Source organism: Neofelis nebulosa, chromosome 6, assembly GCF_028018385.1.
Source record: "Neofelis nebulosa isolate mNeoNeb1 chromosome 6, mNeoNeb1.pri, whole genome shotgun sequence".
Classification (NCBI taxonomy): Eukaryota; Metazoa; Chordata; class Mammalia; order Carnivora; family Felidae; genus Neofelis; species Neofelis nebulosa.
In genome coordinates this window covers 138,734,399-138,748,710 of record NC_080787.1, presented here as the reverse complement: position 1 = coordinate 138,748,710, position 14,312 = coordinate 138,734,399, and the positions used below count along the sequence as shown (strand labels likewise).

Sequence of the window (14,312 nt, the reverse complement as noted above, 5' to 3'; positions counted from 1 at the left end):
AACCAACAAGTGGCCAAAATAATCCAGACGTCAAGTGCCTAGATGCTGTTCCGTCTGCTGGACTGCTGGCCTTGCCCCTGTCCCCACATATCTCAATAAAAAGCGCCCTGTGCCCCATCGACGTATAAAGGGAACCCAGGCCTGCCCCTGTCCCCGCCCCATGCCTAGATGTGTGCAGAAAGCCTCCATTCTAACTGGCCACTGCCCATTCCGGTTGTTATATATTATGAACATCACTCCAGCTCATATGAACAATTCATCTCCTTCGCTGGTTCCTGAGAAAATTATATCATGATGTGTTTTATTAGGGGTTAGAAAATTTTAAATCTCAAATTACCCACGATAAAGACAATGAAGAAACCATGCCAAGTAAGAATTGAAAAGTCCAGAATAATTTGCAGTACTGTAGCAAGTTTTTTGTGATGGGAGATTTCATTTTCCTTGTCATCAAAGCATTAAACAGGAATCAATTCGACGTTCAGCCACCACACATCTGACTTGGCAAGTAGAAGTTTCCCCTAGATCGCATGTCTGCTCTGTTGTTACCACAGCGGCATCTGCACTGTGGCCCTGGGGCTGGCATCTCCAACCACAGCCCCCTCCCCCTGCGGCCTCAGCGCTGGTGTTCATCTTCACACGACTCACACACATTTAGAAGGGCGGCCTCTGATGCTTTCCCTGCCCTGAACGAGCACAGCGGTCCTCCTCCACCACCCCTCCCCGAACGTGAATAGTCGCCCGTTTGCACCCATACCCTTCCTTTCCTTCGGTACTAAGCGAAGGAGTGTCCCCTCTTTCCACGGTCAGTCTCCCCCTGATCTTGAGGCAGCCCCTTATCCCCATCATCGATTAACTCTCTGATGTTTTTCATCTGTTTCTCTACTGGCTCGTTGCCCCAACAGCTGCAGACACCTTCAGATCTCTCCCAACACACAAAAACGAAACAGCACCCTTCCATCTCCAGTCTCCGCGTAAATGAATTCCCGATTGCCAAGTCCGTTGGCCTCTCTGGGCTTCACCCCACTTGACCTCTGCTTAGCATTTGGTTCAGCCAAGTGCTTCCTTGAAGTAATCTCTTCCCTGTGCTTCCAAGACTCCCCTGTCCCCTGGCTGTCCTGCCACCTCTCTGATCCGTCTCCTGTTCTCTTAGCTTCTCTTCGTTTGTCTGCCCTCTTAAATGCCGGTGCTTCCTCACCGACTCGCTCCTGGCGCTCCTTCTTCTCCTGGCCCCTTTCTCTCTGGCGATCTCATTCACTTCTGTGGCTGCGGTCACCACCTTGACGCTACAGACTCTCACATATTTAGGCCAAATAATCCAGAAACCTAATAGAAATTTCGACCTGGATCATCTATAGGCATCTCAATCTGAAAATGTCAGAAAATAAACATATCTCCCCACCCACCCCAAACAAGCTCCATTATTCATTTAAACACTCAGGCAAAACTCTTATGAACCAGAAACACGAACTACATCTTTCACATGTGCACTTCCTATATAATTCCATCATAATAATTACACTTAATTGTATTTTTTCATTTAAATGTTTGTCCACTCAGACCGGAAGTCATGAATAATAATGCTTTCATTTCCCTTTTGGAGAAGTACTGTACCACGGTGGTTCTGGAGCTGTGCTGTCTGGGGCCCTATCCTAGCTCCACCCCTGACCGTACAGACTTAGACTAGTCACTTAATTCTTTTGATTTTTATGTTTATTTTTTTATTATTTATTTTTATTTTTTAATTTATCTCCCAGTTAGTTAGCATATAGTGCAATAATGATTTCAGGAGTAGATTCCAGGGATTCATCCCCTACGTAGAACACCCAGTGCTCATCCCAACAAGTGTCTCCCTCAACGCCCCTTCCCCATTTAGCCCATCCCCCCACCCACAACCCCTCCAGCAACCCTCAGTTTGTTCTCTATATTTAAGTCTTTTAGGTTTTGTCCCCCTCCCTCTTTTTATATTATTTTTGCTTCCCTTCCCCTATGTTCATCTGTTTTGTATCTTCAATTCCATATTAAGGAAGTCCCATGATGTTTGTCTTTCTCTGACTAATTTCATTTAGCATAATACCCTCTAGTTCCACCCACAGAATGAAAGATTTTTATTCTTTTTGATTGCCGTGTAATGCTCCATTGTGTATATATACCACATCTTTTTTATTCATCTGTTGATGGACATTTGGGCCCTTGCCATACCTTGGCTATTGTCAATGGCGCTGCTGTAGACATTAGAGTGCACGTGTCCCTTCGAAACAGCACACCTGTATCCTGTGGATAAATCCCTAGTAGTGCAATTGCTGGGTCGTAGGGTAGCTCTATTTTTAGCTTTTTAAGCACCCTCCGTACTGTTTTCCGGAGTGGCTGCTCCAGTGTGCATTCCCACCAGCAGTGCAAAAGGATGCCGTGCATCCTTGCCAACATCTGTTAGTCACTTAATTCTTGCTGTCTTAGTTCCTTCATTGGTAGAATGGGTATACTAATAGTACCAACTCGTGGTGGTTGCGAGGTTTGGATTTAAACCACCAAGCACCTAGTGCGGGGCTGGCACTCTGCAGCACTGGCTTATTGTCTTTGGCCGCCCGCACTTGGATCAGGGTCAGGCGCATGGCTCCCAATTAACACTGAGCGAGTGAAGAAGTGAATGAAATGAAGCGTTACCGAATCAGCTTCTGCAATGGACATTTTTACTCCTCTAATTCCACTAGTTGGCAAGGCCCCTGCAGCTAAAAAGGGTTCCACCATATCATCTCCAAGCCTGGCCGGACTCCAGAGTAGACGGGTCTAAGAATAGAGCTGCTGAGCTTGATAAGAAAGACTGATCTGGGGCACACCCTGTCCCTTCCCGACTCCTGCAAGCCTGGACAGGCTGCTTCTAGTCTGGGTGTCTGCGTCCGATCCCACAGGCTAAAGCCTGTGAAGGAGAACTGCAGAGACTTTCTCTTCAACTACTCTTAGCGAGAATCACACTGCCATATTCTGAAGGTGCCTCTCAGCGGTGCTTCTACTGGCTGAGAGTAGGTTCTCTGGATTTAGAAATGAAAATAAGTTTCTTTTTTTTTTTTTTTTTTAAGTTTATTTATTTATTTTGAGAGAAAGAGAGGGAGAGAGAGAATCCCAAGCAGGCTGCCCGTTGTCAGTGCCGAGCCTGATGAGGGGCTCGAACTCATGAACCAGGAGATCATGACCTGAGCCAAAGTCAAGAGTCGGACGCTTGACTGACTGAACCACCCAGGCGCCCCAGAATTTGGTTTTAAAGACGTCTGGGTTTGAGAACTAGACCTGCCATTTGCCAGCTGCGTGCTCTTAGAGCAATTACATAATCTGGGCACCTTAGTTAATCTATAAGATGGTGATGGTTCGAGTACCTACTTAATTGACGTGTTCAGATTAAATAGCGCATGTAAAGTGTTTATCACACACTAAATTGCAGCGGTTATTGTTACTAGTCAGTGACCTGCCCTATTTGTTTCTAACCATTCCACAGGTGCAGTGCTACCCTTGGCCCTGGGTTTGGCCATCACGGCTCTGCTGCTTCTCATGGTCGCTTGCCGACTACGCCTGGTGAAACAGAAACTTAAAAAAGCTCGTCCCATTACGTCTGAGGAATCCGACTACCTCATAAATGGGATGTATCTATAAAAGTGTCACTTAAATAGCTGGGGGGCGAGGATGTTTCACTTTTAATTCATACATATACTGTGTTCCGGATATTTAGAAACCTCTTTGGTTTGAACTGGGCTAGGGAAAATACCGAAACCCCAGAAAATTCTGAAAACCCCAAACCTTTGTTTTTATTTATTGTAGGAAGATTTTCTTTGGGAAGTGTGTGAAATACTTTGAAATTTAGAGAGGAGTCCGTCTGAGTAAAGACTCACACATCGAATTCTGACTTACGTAAGCTGTCCCTGAAAATAGCAGTTTGCAGTTAGCCACGGCAGAAAATTCAGCGATTCGAGGGGTGGCCTTGGAATGGCGACGTTAACCCTTTACTTTCTAGAGGCCAACCACGGGCCCCTGGCAACCCGGGGCCTCTTGATACGCGGCTTCCTCTTGTTCCTCACGCTAAGCTTCCCGTGCTCTCCTTTCTCCTCTCCCCTTCAAAACCTGTCTCTAGGAACGGATCTCAAGTGAGTTTATACCTTCAATGGCAGGAGTATCTGTACTAGAGCCCCATGAACACGTCAAGGACGCCTCGGGGAAGGTGAATGTGAGTTTACCCCAGGGCCTCTGACATCATGTCATTTAGGGGGCTGCCTCATCAGGCTTACCTTTGGGTGAGAAAACCCCGACTTTGGATGACAAATAGCCGTAACACGGTCGTGAAGGGAGCTGGGAAATCCTGGTGGAAGAAGAGGTGGCAGGTCAAACATTTCAACACAAACTCAGCTGAGGGCGAAGTGGGAGGAGGACAATTAGTTCTTTCTTGAATCTCCTCAGCACTGCTTGATGGTCCCGAACACAGCGGCTTTATTTCTGTAGTCGCTGGCTTTCAACACTAGTCTGTGTTGATGGAAGAGGAAGATGCATTCAAACTGGAAAGCAGAACGCTGAGCATCCGGATTTGTAGGTGCAGCTTTTGTAAACATGCCGCGTTTAAGGATCAGCAGGGTCTTTCATCCAATGGGATTGAGCCACTTTTCTCCACTATTTACTCAATGCTTCAGACGCTGTAACGTGCAATCAGCTAATGCCGGGTTTACGTATTCCCACAGCATAGAGCAGTCTTGCACAAATTCGTCTTTGCAGAAAACTGGCCGTCTGGCTTTGCATCTTTTCCCTGTTAATCAGTCTGTAGGATTTTTAAAGGCAAATTATTCCCGTCGTCACTTCATGCCGGGATTATACATGTTGTAGAAATCATTCTCCTTGAGAGGACTGTGGTGCCTGTCTACACTCACACGATGTTACCATTTACACAGTATGGCTTTTTCCTCGTAAGTGGCAAATCTTCTAAAATACTTGAACACATTGTAGAACACTTTATTTTCAGACTGAACCTGGGGTAAGTCGTTCCTTTGGCAAAGGGCTTAATTTGGGTCAGAAATATAACGAACCCATTAAGAAATGGCAAGTTAGTTCTAGAAAAACAGAGAAATCGGTTACTTTTATGTCCTGAGAGGTCCAAGCATTTTGTTGAATATTAAGAATTGAGCAAAGACTTCAATCTCCCCTCCAGGGCAGGTTAGAGAAAGGACAGCACGAGTGACCTGAGGCCCTCGGCGCTGTCTGTGTGATGCCGTGCAGTGTCCTAGTCCAGACAAGGACATCACCTGTAGCCATACGCGACACAATAAAAACTGCTGAGGCGTGCATCTTTCAGTACATCTTTTTATACGTGAAGAAATTAAAACACGATTTAGTATTGCTATGGTGTTGAAAGACTTGAGAAAAGATGTCCACATCCGCGTGTACGATATCCCTTTCATAAACTGTATTTTATTCTTGTGACTTTAAACAACCATTTAACCTAATCATCATAAGTTGCTATTATTTACTGAGCTGTCCCTGTATTACCTGGATTTAATCCTATCAACCTTATCTTGCAAAGGGGGAAATTAGGAATTAGAGAAGGAGAATGGGGTCTACAAAATATTTGTATTGTCAGATGGACTGAATGGGACTTTTGAAAGTCACCTTAACTGTGAGTATCTGACTGAAGGCATTCTGCATCTAAGATGATTTCAAAATAATTTTAGAGGGAAGCTTGTCCACGATTTGCTGCTCAAACATGTTCGTGTGTCTCACGTCTCTTCCTGAGAAAAGGCCCATCTGAGCCACCTTCCAGAAAACTCAGAGCTTCTTTCCTCCCGTCTCTACAAGCAGACAACAGCCAGCCTCCATCCTTCCAGAAGCTTGAATGCCAGTCACTCGAGTATCAGGTTTGTTCTCTTCCACAGGAAAATAACAGAATATCTTCATCTTTCTCCTCCTGACTTTTCATAATCTGTGATTCGGCTCCATGATTCACTTTCACACTTCCCAGCCCTCCTCAGTCACTGAGGGCTGTTTCATGTTGTCCTTTATCATATTTTCCCGCAACCCAAACGCGGGGATGCGTATTTCTATTTGTTCTTCAGTTTTGCCGTTCAGGGCAGACCTTGCCGATGAATTAACTGGACTTCACGTACATAAACATAGGACAGTGCGCTGTGGCCCGGGGCACGGGGCCGTTTGGGTCCTCACAACGTGCTGCCTGCATCACAGTCATGATGCTCCGTAACAGCAGCTTCTGGGCCTGGGATCATCACTGGGGGTCTCTTAAGTTACACTGTCCCCAGTTCGATGTTTGGGGATTGTACCGTTTTGTTGCTAGCAGCGTGACTCTCAATTATTTGTTCTCTTTACTGGACTCTAAGTTTTGTCTAACTGTTGGTGTTAAAACCGAATGAGGATTTCTAACGAAAAACTGCCCAAGCCAAATAGAAAAGCTTAGTTTGCTGTTCACAAATGTTCACATCTCCGTGGCTTTTTAATCAATTGTGATGCTGACTTTTTGGGGGGGGCACTGGCCCTATTTTTCCCAGCTCTTTTGTCCTGCTCAATTCTCTCTAGTATTCTAAATAAAGTGCATATTTTATAGCTACTTTAAGAGCAAACACAGATTTTTTGGGGGGTAAATGTCAAACCGCCAGGGATGAAAATACGGTTGGACACACCAAAGCTGGATGTGTTCAGAAATGAACTGAGTGGTTAGGACTGAGCCTCCTCCATTTGCTTCATTTAGGTCTCCGTGTGTCTTCGTTCCTACTCATTTGAATTCTCCCAGCACCTCTGTTTTTAGTCTTTGTTTCCTCGCTGTAAATTGGAAAGAGATCAACTTACAATATCACTCAGCTTAAAGATGTTTTTATACAGTTATTTCAAAACATAGGAAACTTCTCAAAACATTTTTTTTAACGTTTATTTATTTTTGAGACAAAGAGAGACAGAGTATGAACAGGGGAGGGTCAGAGAGAGAGAGGGAGACACAGAATCTGAAACAGGCTCCAGGCTCTGAGCCGTCAGCCCAGAGCCCGACGCGGGGCTCCAACTCACGGACCTCGAGATCATGACCTGAGCCGAAGTCGGACGCTTAACCGACTGAGCCACCCAGGCGCCCCTCAAAACACATTTTAAAATTAGTTTAACTTTTACCAAAAAGCTTAAGGAAAATTGTACTGAGTATATGGACTTAAAAAATTCTTTTGTTTTCATCATTTCATATGACTGAAGACCCAAAAGTCCAAAAATATCAAAAGTCTATGTTCTCATATTTAAACAAAGCAGTTTCACAGATCAAAACAGAAATTTAGAAAAATCTCTAAATGTGTAATCTACAAATGTGTGTATAGAAGAATGAAGAAATCAGAACCATGAACTCTACAATCTGAGATCATGCCTTCAATGTTGTTTGCTGTTGAAGGGGAGCCAATCTGACACTCCTTTAACACCCCCACCTGTAATGTCCGACCTGCTTTATCCAATTCCGTTCCCTACAAGCTAATCACATAAAGGAGCCAAGATCCTAAAGAAGGGTAGCTCTTTTTCCCCAGAAAATCTCTATAATTGATTTACAACTGACACGGTCGTGTTCACATGGAAATTCTGCAGTCCCTTTCATCTATAATGTAATTCCCAAGCAAAATCCTGACAAGATAATCACCCCAAAAGCCTAAATAAACAGGGTTGGCAAAAAAAATTATTCTATGTGATGTGATCTTTTGGGCGGGGGCATCACAGTGACGTATTTGGGGCGTGGGAACTCAAATATAAATGTCCTTGGCTGCCCCCGGCCCCTGGATTGCTGCTCTTGTATTTAAGATGTCCTCAGTGCTGCAATCACCTGCCCTTTGGACAAAAAAGTATTCTGATGCCTGTCCTATTAGGACACTCTGAGTAGGAATGAGCTCTTCAGCTCCAGCAGCCCTCGAACTTTCTCTCGTCTTGGAAAGGAAGTGAAGGGAAAGAACAAGGGGAAAGAGAGAGGGGAAGAGAGGGATTCACTGCCTCAGGACAGCCTCTATGGGAACTAAAAGTCAGATCTTTTCTCTCCCACCAGACAAGGAGCACTTCAAAAAGAATCCTGGCTCAAACAACACAAAGTCAGCTATAAAGGTGAAGCCTACAGAGGGGAACTAACATCTACCATTAGAGCACTGGTAGAAGGATTAAAGATAAGGAAACTTTTGGACTGGTTTCATTTTTATTATATTGTGATACATAACTTCTCTGGGCTACACGGGCCGGCCAGTTTTCTTCACACAGGATTTTTTTTAATGTTTATTTGTTTTTGAGAGATAGAGACAGAGCACGAGCGGGGGAGAGACAGAGAGAGAGAGAGAGAGGGACACACAGAATCCGAAGCAGACTCCAGGCTCTGCGCTGTCAGCAAGAGCCCGATGCAGGGCTCGAACTCGGGAATGGCGAGATCATGGCCTAGGCCGACATTGGACGCTCAACCGACTGAGCCACCCAGGTGCCCCTACGCAGGATTTTCTTACTGGCAATCTGAGCCACCCTTTAAGTACAATGGGGACAAAACATTGTCATCTTCCTGAAAAATGGTAGGAGAAATTAGACATGAAACTGAAATCTGATCAGAACACTTCTTTTTTAAAAGTCTATTTTTAAATGTTTATTTTGAGAGAGAGCAAGTAGGAGAGGGGTGGGGAGGGTGGGGGAGGGGGGAGAGAGAGAGAGAGAGAGAGAGAGAGAGAGAGAGAGAATCCCAAGCAGACAGCACAGAGCCTGATGCAGGTTTCAATATCACAAACGATGAAATCATGATCTGGGCCACAATCAAGAGTCGGACACCTAACTGAGCCACCCAGGTGTCCCTTAACTTTATTTATTTTGAGAGGGAGTGTGCCCAGGAGCAAGTCGGGGATGGGCACAGAGAGAGAAAGGGAGACAGGGAATCCCAAGCAGGCTCTGCAGTGTCAGCACAGAGCCTGACGACACTGGGCTCGAACTCACGACTGTGAGATCATAGCTTGAGCTGAAATCAAGTTGGATGCTTAACTGACTGAGCCACTCAGGCACCCCAAGATCAGGGCACTTTTACTTTACTAATGTAGTTCTTTAAGAATTTAGTGCGTTGTAGGAAATGATTTATACCCTCAAAGAATGTAGCACTTACCTAAGTTATTGGCCTTCTGAATCCCATTTAGAACATTTAAAAAATTACCCATGTTTGCTATTTCATTTACAACATTAGTATTCAATGACCATTGTCATATGAGCTCTTTTAGTGCCACACCAAACTACTGGAAGATTCACTAACAGTTACCTGAAAAGCAGAAACACCTACCTCTCTAATGAAACAAAACTAAGGAGCTTTATTCCTTGGCTCACAATCTAATGCTATAGATGGTTTCAGATTTCAAAAAATTCATGAGCATTAAAATATTACTAAAAAAATGTTATCCTACTTTAAAATACATTGAATTTTTTTAAATGTTATTTTTTTTAATGTTTATTCATTTTTGAAAGACAGAGACAGAGCACAAGCAGGGGTGGGGCAGAGAGAGAGACACAGAATCTGAAGCAGGCTCCGGGCTCTGAGCTGTCAGCACAGAGCCTGACGTGGGGCTCGAACCCATGAACCGTGAGATCATGACCCAAGCTGAAGTCAGACGCTTAACCGACTGAACCACCCAGGCGCTCCTAAAATACATTGAATTTTTAAGATACCTTAGGATAGGTACATTAAGCCAATTTAAAAAGTGTAATCAACTTTTTTTGAGCAATGGCAGTTTTTAAAAATTAAGGCAATGGATTTTAAATATTTACATGGACAATGATAATGTACTATTTTCCTAAAATGTCATTCCCCCCCCCCCCCCACTAATGTTACTGATTGGAAAAGCGTTGAAATCCTCATTAGAAACTGGAGTTCTTCATTTTCATTCTTAACTGAGAACTAGGTTGGCCTTTAATAAAATCAAATCTATAAAATCATCTTGTTTCAACAGGAACACAGCAGACTGGAACTTTAAAAAATATTTTCACTGTCCTCTTTATACTGTATAAAGGAATCACTTCTATTAAGAAACAATGGAATGCTAAAGTATTTTAGTGATTATGAATACTAAAGATTAAACGTTTCTTATCTCTGGCACATACATAAACTCAGCTCTCTTAAAAAGAAAGCTCTTATACCTAGTTAAAATTCATTTTTGCTTTCTGCCCCTGTCAATGCTCCCTTAAAATCCACTCCTGTTGGGGCACCTGGGGGGCTCACTCGGTTGAGTGTTCGCCTGTTGATTTCAGCTTGGGTCATGATCCCAGGGTTATGGGATCGAGCCCCACACTGGGCTCTGTGCTGAGCAGGAGCCTGCTTGTGCTTCTCTCTCTCTCTCTCTCTCTCTCTCTCTCTCCCTGCCCCTCTCCCACTCGTGCACGTGTGTGCATGCTCTCTCTCAAAATACATAAACACTTAAAAATTTTTTCACTCACAAAAGTGTAAAATCCAACAGTAATGCTTGGCATGGCATTTGTCTATAGCAATCAGGTGGCACTTGGTCCTAGCGTATTTATAAACTGTCCCCTCAAGCCAGATTGCAAACTCCTTGAGAGTAAGGGCTTTTTTACATATGGTAGGAATTTACATATAATAAAATGTTGGCAATCGCTATGAAGGATACAGACTAGTGGTTAAGAAGCAATCTAAAATCCTAAAAGGATACTGGACCTTTGAAACTACCTCAAATGACATGGAGTCCTGCACCAAAAGGGCTCGTGGACTGGATCCAGAAGCGATGCCAACACCAGCAAACCAGCAGGGAACTAAAACTCACAAGTTTTAACTGCCAACTAACGCTAGTTTCCTGTGTGGGATCTTGCCCAAGAGACACTAGTGAAAAAACGTGTATGTATGTATATTTTTTTAAAACCATTTTTAAACAAGTAAAGCTTAAGCCTTTAAGAAGTGGGGGAGAGGTGCCACACACGCTAAGGATCAACTTGCCAGAATCAGACTCACTTGCACACCGGGGGTGGGGGTGGGGGGGTGGGGTTCTTTTGCTGAGAGTATTAGCTGTGCTAGATACACAGTTTGTATTTTTTCAAGTTCTAGAACTCCTGGAAAAACAAAGATCTTTTTATAAAAGGTATAAAATGACAATATTTAAACAAGATCCCAAACCGCTACGGCCTTCTTAGAAACTCATTTTTACAGTCATCATATTAATACATATTTATTTCTTTTGAGAGAGCGAGAGTGAGTCGGGGAGGGGCAGAGAGGGAGAGGGAGACAGAATCCCAAGCAGGCTCCGCGCTGTCAGTGCAGAGCCCGATGGAGAGCTTGAACCCACGAAGCGTGAGATCACGACCTGAGCCGAAGTCAAGAGTCGGCTGCTTAACTGACGGAGCCACCCAGGTGCCCCAGGAAAGGTTTACGGATGAGATGGGTTTTGTCACATTTATCCTTGACCTTCACTCACGCACTCATTCAGCATTTACTGTTCATCTGCAAGAGGGCAAGCCCCGTGTTAGGCAAAGAAGAATGATGAGGTGTGGTCCTGGTCCGCTGGAAACAGTCAGTCTAGCAACGTACCGCTGGGGGTATCTGTCCACCCATGTTACTCAGACGTCATAAAGCGGAGCATCAGAGAAACCACTTTCTCTCCGTGACCTCTCTCAGTCAGCACTTTGCATCTGGTGGACGCGTGGTTCTTTCCCGGGGATTCAAACACCAGCGACGCCTCTTTTACTTTTAACTTTATTTGGCAAAGCAGCTGCATAAACTGTTCAGCGACTAGGACCCAGCTTACACAGCATGTTAAATCCATATACGTTATCAGCAGCAAATCGGAAACAGAAAAAACAATACTGAGCTACAAGTCTCCTATAATTTTAAAGAGGGAAAGTACTATGTCGGTTATGTCCAATCCGAACAGCTAAGTGTTTTAAAGGACATCACCTGCCATCTTCGTCGGTTTTAATATTTACAAATGCTTAGTTTTAAGGTGACAAAGCAGCTGATTGTATCTACAACATGCTATTCTATGACACCACATCAAAAGCTTTAAAAAGGGAGCTCATCTCTATTTTCTTAGTGGCATCTAACAGACATCCAAAAACCAAGAATCCTAACTTGTGAATGGTGGTGTTATCTGATGTACAAAAGGAATCTGATAAATTAATATTGAAACAGAATTAAGTGTCTAAAAGAAAAACCACTCCTCAGAATCAATTCACAAACTAAGTTTTCCATGTGACAGAACCTCGTCTTTTAATATTTTAAAGTGTGGGTGTGTTGAATTAATAAATCCACAAATTTATACTTTGCATCGCTCCTCTACCAATTCGGCTTCCGTGCCTCTTTGAAGAATCGGAAACCCTACAAAACCACACATTTTCATGCTGAAAATAATAGTGTAACAAAGTCCAAAACAAGCTGTGATGCTGTCGGTTTTCAAAAAGCTCTGAGAACTGAGATGAGCAATCCACTGTGATATTCTATACTGGTCAAGCTGATGGCACTTTTACAGTTCGTCCCTGGGGGTGAAAAAGAGAAATATGTCAGTAGGCGTTACATACTGTAACTTTCTAGTAGTTCAGATACAATTACTACATAAGTACAAATACACCAATCCCCAAGCATTAAAAAGGAAGGGAAAAAAAAAGCAAAGCAAACAGTTCCAAGTCCAGGCAAAGATGGGAGTCAGCCATCCACACATCCCTCATGCTGCTCTGCAATGCAACGTGAAACCTCAAGGCCCTGAATTCTTTATTTTTTACTTCTTAAAGATAACTTTCTTCCTTTAAGAGCAAAAAATCAGAGAAACTTTGACTTCTCCATCTAGGATCTTGCTAACACTGTTTATTAGAAAATGATGACGAGTACTTAGAGTTCAGATCATTTTTTATAGTTACATTTACAAAACTGGGCAAGAATTTGGCCTTTCGTTTAGAGTATCTGTTAGCAAGTGCTGCGTAGGTCCATCTCAACCCAAACTCTTTGGAAGAAAAAGCACCATCTGGAGGTGTGCTGTCTCTGTCAGCTGATTTCAGAAGGCAGCTTCATCAGCTCCAAAAGAAACCAGTCGCTCAGCCAGGCACAGCACCTTACCAGCAACTGCCAGCGACAGGAAGGAAGGAATACAAATGCAGCCTAAAATAAATAGTATGGTATATAAATTACACCTCAATAGAGCTGTTAAAGGTGAAAAAACAAAGCTACCAAAAAAGCCAAAAAAACTTCAGAGTAGAGGGCAATCTGAGTGACAAAAACATCGCTAAATACACAAGAATTTTAGGGGTAAAGAAGTATGACGTTTGCAACTAAATCTCAAGTGATCTCAAGAAAAAATAGGATATATATGCATATATAAATAGAGAAGAGGGGGTGAGAAAGTGAATGTATAAAAACGTTAACCATTGGTAACTCTGGATGCAGAGATTCAGAAACTCTTCCTACTATTCTTACAATTAATCTGTAATAAAAATTAAAAAGTCTTTAAAAAGTTGTTAAAATCAATGTGAAGGGAAGGTAAGTAAAGAGCTAAAGTTTCCCAGGTATGTGGTGAATTAAGGGACTATCAGACAATACGCTTTCTTTTAAAACTACATTTTGTAAATTGTGTGAGAAATTATTTTAAAAATTACATCTCCCATAAACTGCCTTTGTCATAGAGTACTGGATTATCTGTTAAATGATAAATGATCATTTCTGGTCCCTTTTAATATATTCTTCTAAATAATGTAAATACTAGAATTCTCACAGAACAGCTTTTACTTAAATTCATGCAAGCATTAAAATATTTAAACTGCAAAGATTTCATACTTGCAAAACACTCTTTTCATAAATTCACTTAACTCTTTTTAAAATGTAAACTGAAGATACTACTGTCTTTGCAAAATAATTTACTGTATTTGATTTACCTGTTGCAAGGCATTAAGGACATTGTAAACATATATCCTTATTGCCAACAACATAGCACAACATTTCCAAATGTCCTCTTCAATTAAAAATTGTTTTAAAAAAGAAAAGGATAAAAACTCTCAACAAACTAGGTATAGAGGAAACGTACCTCAACATAATAAAGGCCATATATGACAAGCCCACAGCTAACATCATACTCAACGGTGAAAAGCTGAAAGCTTTTCCTCTAAGATCAGGAACAAGACAAGGATGCCCACTCTCGCCACTTTTATTCAACATAGCACTGGAAATCCTAGCCAGAGCAATTAGGCAAGAAAAAGAAATAAAAGGCATCAAAATCGGAAAGAAAGAAGTAAAACTGTCTTTTTGCAGACAACATATTATATATAGAACACCCTAAAACCACCACCAAAAAAAAAAAAAAAATCAAAACTAATAAACC

The 14,312-nt window shown here is 42.6% G+C and overlaps 2 protein-coding genes across 7 annotated transcripts in view; one reads left to right on the top strand and one right to left on the bottom strand.

The window, feature by feature from the left end:
- Positions 1-6,586, top strand: part of LRP11 (LDL receptor related protein 11) — a 53,675-nt gene extending 47,089 nt beyond the window's left edge. For 3 of the 4 annotated variants that reach the window (XM_058735621.1, XM_058735620.1, XM_058735619.1), the window contains one exon: positions 3,488-3,825. In XM_058735621.1, the coding sequence (XP_058591604.1) occupies positions 3,488-3,642 (155 nt within the window). In that variant the 3' untranslated portion in view covers positions 3,643-3,825. Of the gene's footprint in view, positions 1-3,487; positions 3,826-5,698 lie in introns of those variants that run through there. The other variant, XM_058735622.1, reaches the window with a different exon arrangement.
- A 5,101-nt stretch (positions 6,587-11,687) lies between these two features.
- PCMT1 (protein-L-isoaspartate (D-aspartate) O-methyltransferase) overlaps positions 11,688-14,312 on the bottom strand; it is a 51,732-nt gene continuing 49,107 nt past the window's right edge. For 2 of the 3 annotated variants that reach the window (XM_058735618.1, XM_058735617.1), the window contains exon 8: positions 11,688-12,483. Coding sequence is in view for 2 of the 3 variants with exons in the window: in XM_058735617.1 (XP_058591600.1) it covers positions 12,471-12,483 (13 nt within the window). In the remaining variant the exon portion in view is untranslated. Of the gene's footprint in view, positions 12,484-14,018; positions 14,163-14,312 lie in introns of all 3 variants that reach the window. The other variant, XM_058735615.1, reaches the window with a different exon arrangement.